General features: G+C 43.5%; 1 protein-coding gene across 1 annotated transcript in view; it reads left to right on the forward strand.

Annotated features, from left to right (window-relative positions):
- The window catches only part of CCDC6 (coiled-coil domain containing 6), a 114,858-nt gene extending 107,456 nt beyond the window's left edge, over positions 1-7,402 (forward strand). Inside the window, exon 9 of the mRNA XM_082854589.1 lies at positions 1,013-7,402. Coding sequence (XP_082710715.1) covers positions 1,013-1,207 — 195 coding nt within the window. The 3' untranslated portion in view covers positions 1,208-7,402. The remainder of the gene's footprint in view (positions 1-1,012) is intronic.
- The last annotated feature ends 1,566 nt before the right edge of the window (positions 7,403-8,968 follow it).

Below are 8,968 nucleotides of genomic sequence, written 5' to 3' on the forward strand. Positions count from 1 at the left end.
AGCGACTGGTCCTCCGTGGGAGCCAACATCGATGTCCTCGGACATTTACCTTTCTTCTTCCTTCCTTCCTTCAGTTCACCTTAAACTTCTAGAGACCTCCCAACAGTTTGGTGCTACATTCTGGTGTTGAAACTAAAATCCTTCCCGGGAGGCAAAACTTCACCTTCATTTTCTATGAAATATTGCCCTTTGTGAAATGTAATTTGACCTCCGGCCTATGCCTCGTTTGAACTCTAGCCAGCTCCTTGCCATAGCGAATTATCGTTGGTTGCCACAATGTCTAAAATATGTATTGTCCGCACCTTCACAGTTCACTGACCCTCAGTATTCTTCCTGGAATTAGACTTGTTTCTAGTTTCATCCAGAATTTTCTTTCCTGGAATTAGAAGGAACCTTAAGTGTATCCGGTTCAAACTCTACTCAGGGGAGTGTTTTCATTAGAGCTGGTTATTTAGTTGACTAATAGACCGGTTAGAAATGTCGCTAATAGGGGTTTGAGAACAGGGTAGAACTGAGGGTATCCCCAATGAGGGAATCTTGAAAAGAACCCCATTCTCTAAAAAAAGCATGTAAGATATTTCTGAATCTGTTTTGCTGGTTTGATGAGCTTTACATTAAAGCAGGAACGTTTTTGGTCGAGCTGTAGCTTTCATGACATTGACAACTTGTTTGAGGGATGGAAGGAGCTGGAGACATACAACGAACAGAAAAGATTTAAGGGGAGGACGTGACAGCCGTTTTTTCAATTTTAGGACTGTCTCATCGAAGTCCAGTCGTTTGATCGATGCACGTTTCATAGTGATTTTGCATAGCTTTTTCATAGATGTCGGTGTAAACTCTACCTTGTTGAAGTTTTCCTGCCGGGTTCAGAAGCCAGTAAGGATGGACAAGGACCTCGCTGGTGTTTGGTCTCTGTGGGTCCGCTTTGGGGCGTCCTGGGCTCCGAGTCACGCTGGGTTGGGGATGAGCCGTCTGTGCCTGCTCTGACCTGCTGTTCCTGTCCTGTCTACAGAGGCCTTCACCGCGGAGGAGCAACAGCCCTGACAAGTTCAAACGGCCCACGCCGCCTCCGTCTCCCAACACACAGACCCCCGTCCAGCCTCCGCCACCTCCACCTCCGCCACCCATGCAGCCCGCGGTCCCCTCGGCAACCACCTTGCAGCCCGCCCCCTCGCAACATTCGGCGCACCCCTCCTCCCAGCCTTAATGCATGTGCGCAGTCCGAACCTCACGTTGGGACTCGTTCGTGCAGTGGAGCCGTCGACTCAAGACGCCACAGGCTTCCTTCCCTGGCATATTCGGATCTGACTTATTTGCACTGAGGTTATCTAGGCTTCACTATTCATTGTGTTGTAAATGTGTGTCGGAAACGCAGCCAGTGTTGTGGGTCTACAACACTAAACAGACGACTTTCTCCATCGGTGTTTTACTTGAATCTTCATGTGCGTCCATTCCCTGGCTGGGACGTCGGCTATTCGACTATTTGGTAGTTCAGCAGCGGTGTGCAATTTTTTTGCTTGGCCCCAGAGCTTCATTTTCCTGGCTTTTAGGTTTGTAAAATAAAAAGGGATATCTTTTTTATATTTTTTTTCCCATGAATTTGCAGGAAATTACTGAGCTGTTATTACCCACCTCTCCCCCCACCCCCATTAGAATAGTGTTTACCAAGCATACCAGTAATTCAGCACTACAATTCAGACCTTTGAAAATCTAGCTCTCACTATAGAATGGGAAGTTGGATGCATCAGTGCCCAAGACAATGTTTAATAGAGCTTTCTACGGATACCCTTTGTATGGGTTCTTTTCAGTATATCTCAACATCCATGTCTCTTGTAAAACAGATCTCCTGAAGTATTGGATCACATGGCTGTACCTTTTCCACATACACGGGATAGATAATTATCGTATATCTGGGTGTGAGTCTTTCTTCATCCTTGATGTTACCCTACCCAAACTGGCCCTCTCACGTGAGTCGATAACTGTCGTCCTACCCGCCAGTGGTTGCGATGGCTGATTAGGATGTGCTGTGTGATTTCTGCTGCAGAAGGCAACGTGATGGTGACAGAAACAGCTCATTTCCCTTTACATTCTTTACTCGCGTTCCCCTAAAATAGAGTTCGAACAGATATTTTAAAGGTGCAGAGTACTATGAGAAAATACTATGTGAAATGAACATTATAGGAACATCTTGGCGCAATGGCCAAAATACTTTATTGCTGGCAGGAAAGAGGCGTAGAGGAAAGCAGCACATTAGCATTGAGGACTGCTTAGTTCGCCCAGTCAGAGCAAGCGCAGTGTACAAAGAAGTATATCCTGAATGCGTCATTTCCATTCATTTAGCACAAATAAATCGTCTGGTTTCACTCTAAAGTGGAACGCCGTGAGTCAGTCTTTTCTTAACACTTGCAACACCTTTATTTCGGCTTTTCGGCAGTTACTGTTTTGTACTTTGGTAGTAAAGTGATTTTTACCACCTGTGTTTGCATATTTATATATGCTGTGGACAAAAATAACTTACTAGAGAATGTATATTTTATGATGAGAATGTGTATCTGTTGGATATAATCAGAGAACTGAAAATTAATTTATCCGTAATTTTGAAGAGTCCATGTTTTGTGACCGCCATCTCTAATAGCTAGCTCTTTATTGAACACACTCCTACCCGTAAGGAACCATGACATTGTAGATATTTAATATTGTACAGTAGAGAAACCTCCATTTTTGCCTTTGAATGCATATTTACAAGTTACAGAATGAGAAAAGGTCTCGTCTCACTGGCTAGTAGTGTTTGACTAGCATCTTAAGAACTTGAGAGTAAAAGCAACAATAGGATTTTTTTTTTTGACTCTTTCAGTTTCCACCTCCAAACTGAGAGTGTCACTCCTCAGTCATTTGAAAGAAATCGTAGGTCTCTATAAATTTTATTTATAATGTGTAATATACATAATCATAGTACAGTTTTCAAATATGGGGAAGAAGTTCGGCATTTAATTATTGAGGCTTGAGGTTTTTAATTCAGTCAGATGCGGTCCTGTCCAACCCGGGGATTTCACCAACGGCTCACCGTCCCCCCTGGCACCTGGCCACTTTGAGGAATTCTGAGAGCAGGCGAACAAGTATTGCCTGCATCGTACAGTTCTCGGTTTTTCTTATGGGAGAAATGGTATATGTTTACAAGAATCTTCTATGAGACTATAGATTTCAGTGCTGTTGAGTAGTGTCTTGCACTCAAACAAGAAAGTCCAAAATGTAATCATCTTCCCTCCGCTTGCTAACAATTTAGTGACCTCCTGAAAGCACAGAAGTCAAAACATTGCCCTGTGGTGACTGAAAAAAGCACTCGGAGTGAGCAGACAGTTCTGATAAATGCCTTTTGGAGACAGGTTCTTGACATCCAGACTTCTACAGAAATGTAGCGCCGGTTTCCTTAGACTAGTTGTTTCACTGCAAAATAAAACACAGCTCCTTCAAACAGCACTTTCTCACCATAAATCGAGTTGCCTCTCCCGGTGGACATTCTGGATTGATAGAACAAACACTACTCTTTTGAAATGATGCTGTTTCATGTCCTGTTCGAGTGTTTTATGACCCCGTGTGGAGCCTGTCACACTTGGGCAGTACCTGCTGGGGCAGCTCCTTGGCCATGGTTTAGCCCCCAGGGACCCCGAAGATTCCAACCCCAAGGCCACGAGAAGCTGACTTACCTGGGGCACTTCTCGGGGGGGCTGAACTTGGTTCCTGCTATTCCTGTTGCCCACCCGCCCAGGGCAACCCCGGACTGACTCCCAGAGGCCCCAGAGGCCTTGGAAGGCAGGTGGGAGCCACAGCAGGTTCAGTAGCTTCATTTTCCTGTCTTGCTGACAGAGACCCTTGGCTACCACTGTGTTGCTAGTAGGATAAGTACTCTTCGCCAGATGACCATGCCTTTTATACAAAACCAAATTACTTTCCCTAACACCTGAGGCCTCTCTGGGCTCTGAACTGCTCTCTTTCATCCAGCATGCTGGCATTCTAGACAGACTTCTAGAGATTTGGCAGATGGTGGAAGTATTTCGGATTTGATTTCACTTGCTCCTTTGTTCATTGAAAGGAGTTTTAAATTCTGAGCTCCTGAGAGACTGACCACAACCATGGAATGAATGTGTGACCAGAATGTGGCTTTGACACCAAGTGCTTGCTGCCCCTTTGTAATCGGCTTCTAACTGATTTGACCAGAAATAACGGATAATGTGAATTTTCGTTAACTGTTCAATTGTAGGAAGATAGAATATGTATCGCCCTTTGTTAGGTAGACACGAACTTTTCCTGCACGAAGCCTTGCTTGTAGAGGAAGCCCAATAAGGCAAGAAAAAGCATAGTAACTTGTGCTTGGAGAGCTCACTATTTTTATCTTAGCAGTATAGAAGAAATATTTCTGCGTAACTCTATCTTCTATCTAGTACTTGTCTTATAGGTAACCAACACTGAAAACTTTGTAGTGAGGACTACCAAAGAAATACATAGTAAAACAACCTTTTATTTCCAAATTACTAAAGACCCAGCCATCGACGCTGCTACGTGAGTTCCATGCTCAAGAGCCATTGTAAGAGATTAAGGGGTTTTTAGGTTTGGGGTTTTGTTTTTTTTTTCTTGTTGTTGTTTTTGTTTTTTTAGTTTTCTTTTTTCCTTTTTCTCTTTTTTTTTTTTTTTGTGATAAAACATACACACACAGCTGTTAGCATAAGATTATGGGGGGCATGCTTCAGTACGCTCAGCAGTCGTGGTTAACTGTCGAGCCCCGGTTGCCTCTCGCTAGGCAATAGGAGGAATCCTATGTGCATGATAGCGTGGGTGCTGTGTGTGTGCACATGTGTGTGCATTCATGCCTTAACTCGGGTTACCGCTCAACTTTAGTTCTTCACTTAGTCTGCACCGTCATCTAGATTGTACTGTACATCTCGATCTGAACTTCATCCTGGCAAAAACAAAGTTGCAGGCACACCGGTTTGAGAATGCATTCCTCCAGCAGAGTGTTGGATCAGGTTGACCCTGAGCCTTCTTTGGACTTTCTTTGGAACTAGGCATGGACAGCAAAGGTGGACTGTCCCATGGAAAGACATCAACAAGGAAGAGAGGACAGCCAAGCGCTATAGCGTGTCTCTGGCCTCTGTGTATGTGTGCTCACTGTACGTCGTTCATGATAGCTTGTCTACAACTTGACTAGGTTGGAGTTCTGGTAATAGTGGCAATCTTGACATTCTTGGTCAGAGTTTAGAGAGATGTAAGACTTCCAATTAATGTCTTATTTACTTCTTTATGTTGATTAGTCTTTGATACGTGTGCTGAATCAGAAACCTAAATAAAGATAATTTTTTAAAATGAATCTCTTGAGCTTTATACCCTATCTCTTTCTTTCTGGTCTTTGAGTCGGAAAATGAACCTTGTTTCCCTGTGATTTCTGATAGATATCCAGCTTAGATTCTGAATACTAAAGGCTGCCTTAGAAAGTGAACTTAAGATGAGGACACAAAAGGGATTGGTACTGCTCTGTTTCTTAATCAGGATGCTGGTTACCTGGATGTATTGAGTTTTTGAAAATTCATCGGGCTGTGCACTGTCCCATATCTGTGTTGTATTTCACTTGAAAACCATACACCTAGGGGATTATGAAAAGGAAAGGAAAAGCACACTCATTCCCAAAATGTTATGTATAAACAATTAGATATAGGTATATACACGCACATATATTGTCAGGCTTTGGAAATTACACTCAGTATATTAGCTTATTCTTAAATTTTTAAGTCTGTTTGTATGGTTTTCTCTTCCTACGTATAAGAAGCATGGCTTTAGAATGAGTTCTAGGTTTGAGTACCAGTTCCTTCACTGGCTCAGTTACTTAACCTCCCTGGAACTCAAGTTTCTTACCTGTAAAATAACAATACTATATGCCTTGCTAAGATGAGAAAAGCAAGATGAAACCCTCTAGTACAGGCCTTCACATATACAATAAGACACAAGTCCTTTCCGTGTCCATTCCTTTAGGTAGAAAGGTAGAATGAATATTTGGGGTGATGTTTTATACACCTTGCATTTTAGGAAGCCCCTAGCAGTTAGTCCACGTTCTGTAGAGGAAAAGAACAGACTTAGGATCCTGCCCTAGGAGCATGGCCTTCAAGAACACAGTTGTGATATCGTCTTAGGAGTGCGAGCTGTTTAAATCTAGGTCCTTTTCCATATTAAAGAGCTAAATAAACCTTGAGTTAGTCTTGACTCACTCTGGCTTAAGCAAGATATCATATTAACTATTAGTTAATGAAAAGAGTTTTTTAATTTGATTTGTCATTTGGTGAATTGACCAAAATCTCAAAATGCCTCTGTTCTCATGGCAGCAAGGTTTTAGTTGTAACTTGACGAAAATGTTGACCAAGAAATTCCCCAGGACCTCTGACTTTAGGACTCGGCTGCATCTGCCGGCTTCAGTTTTCTAATCTGTATAGTGGAGATAGCCGTTCTTATTTCATGTAGAATTTGAAGAAAATGGGATTCAAAACGAAGTGCTTTAACAACACGTAAGTTATAAAGTTTAAGCTATATGTACACTTTTTTTCTTTTAACACCTTTTAGAGGCTGCGTGTCCACGTGGTGCTTCTAAGATTGAAACGGTGGGTTTAGAAACTTTTTTTGTGTTTACGTAAAACTCTGTAGGTAAATCTGGGTCCTTGTTTTAACCTATGGGCTATTGAAGTTAAAAAATACTTGGGGAAATTCAGTTGTATTCACTAATGTCTAATTCAGGCCCAAACTTTTAAACATTCTCTTTAGAAACAGGAAGACGCCAGTGCGTGGTAAATATGGTTTGTGCCAAATGTTTCTGTCAACATGAGACATTGAATTTCTGTCCTTTAAAGTTTTCTTTTTCTATCTTTCACATCACCCCCATTTCCATATTACATTGAATCCTTTTGAACTGAATGTATTTAGATCTTTTTCTAAAGATCGTATTTTCTGATACCCTACTCATGATTGAGTGCAACTTTCAAGATTACTAATTATCCCAAAAAGAGAGCTTAGTAATTAACCTGAAAATTTTTCATCTTAAAAATCAAGAAAAGGAAAAGCCAGACTCAGAAGTGAAACAAGATGATAGGATTAGTAGACAAGGATGTGAAAACAGCCATTATAAACATTCTTCGTGCATTCTAGAAGGCAGAAGAATACATGAGCATAAGGAAAATGAAACGTAAAAAAGCCTCCAGTTGAACTCCTAGAGACAAAAAGTACAGTATATGAAATACGTAAAGCAACAAAAAAGTCTTTTGTGGATTCGTATTTGTGTTCTTCAAATGTTCCTTTGAAAGGCAACTGCTGAAATTCAGCTTAAGCCCCCTTAACCTACTTTTCTCCCACCGCATCTCCCCAGGGGTAGCTTTGTCTGGGTCCTGGTGAAATGCTATTGGGAAATCATTAACCGGGGGAACTGACTGACTCCTGCTATTTGTTACCTTAATGTTGGGCACGTACCCAGGTACGGTAGAAAGTGTCCTGTGGGTTCAAGTCTGGCCTAAGTCCAGTTTTCTGGGCTTTGGTTTCCTCACCTACAAGATAAGAATGAGAATGTGTTACCGAGTCCAGGCTCGTACTGCTCACCAGGTGACAGGCTGGTACGTCGAGAGATGAGTTGGAGCGCGGAACAGCGACTTTATTTGGAAAGCCAGCCAGCTGAGAAGATGGTGGGCTAGTGTCCCAAAGTACCACTTACCAGGGATAGAATTCAGGCTTCTTTTATACTAAAAAGGGACGGGGGGTGGGGCAGGATGGAGGTCGGTTGGTGCAGGCTTTGTGGCGCTGGGATGCTCTGTTCTTACAGCGGTCCACATAGATCTGGCCACTGTGTTCCCTGTGCACCTCCAACCAGACAGATGTTATTCTCTGTTCTGCAACTTTGCATCTCTGAAGGTCAGAGCCTTGAGAGTCCTCCTGTGTATTTCAGGCTGTGGGCAGCATTCTTTTCCAGAGGTGCAGAGCCAGCACAACTGAGTACAGGCCACAGAGCACAGGGGTTAGAGCTAAAGGAATAGATCTAATATGCCGTCACGTTTGTTCTTCTCTGTTACAAACGGGGTGGTTGGGATCCAGTGAACATTGTTAAAACATGGGAGCATTAAGAGTCTTCATAGTGTCGCTTCTTAACTGCTTCTAGTATCATTTCATTCACTCTACAGCTGTTTTAAAAATACTGCTCACGCCAGCCGTCGTGTGTGGTGCTGGGAATTCGGGGGATGGGGCGGGGGGAGAGGGGACATGAATACCGACTTCTTTCCCTTTTGGCGTTTCCCAGTGTGGTGGGTGCTGTGAGCGGGGCAGCAGCGCAGTGGGACCCACGGCATTAGAAGAGAGGGAGGGTCAGAGAGGATTTCCAGAGGAGTCGATCTGTAAGCACATTCTTGAAGAACAGGTGGAAATTGGGCGAAGAGTGTTTGGGGCAGAGGGAATAACGTGTGGAAACCTGCAGGTCTGAGCATGACACAAGTGGTGACTGTTTGGGTTCCCTGAAAGCAAACTGAGACAGGGACTTTGTGCAGGGAGCTTCCTTGGAAGGGGAGTCCAGAAAGCGGAATGAGAACGTGGAGAAGGTGAGGCCAACAAAGGGTGCGCGGATGAGCCCGTTAGCATTGGGGGGCAACTGGAATTCAGTCCCACTGGGTGTCCCCGAGGAAGAACTGAGAACGTGCCTCAGTACTATCCCACCAGAGGACAGGAATGCTGTCCAATGCACCTACTCCTTCCTCCAGGGGTTGAAGGTGACCCCGGGGAGAATGACTCCCACATTTGAATTTTCTCCGTTGTGTGTGAGGCTTCCTGGAAACCCTGAGACAACAAAGCCAAGGGTGGCTGCCCCATAGTTTTGTTTGTTCGTTTGTTTAGCACTTAATCTGCACTTTTGAAAATCCTGTGTCTGGGAATGGAGGTATCGATACCATAGTTCTGA

This window comes from Leucopleurus acutus (assembly GCF_964270905.1).
Source record: "Leucopleurus acutus genome assembly, chromosome: 14".
Lineage (NCBI taxonomy): Eukaryota > Metazoa > Chordata > Mammalia > Artiodactyla > Delphinidae > Leucopleurus > Leucopleurus acutus.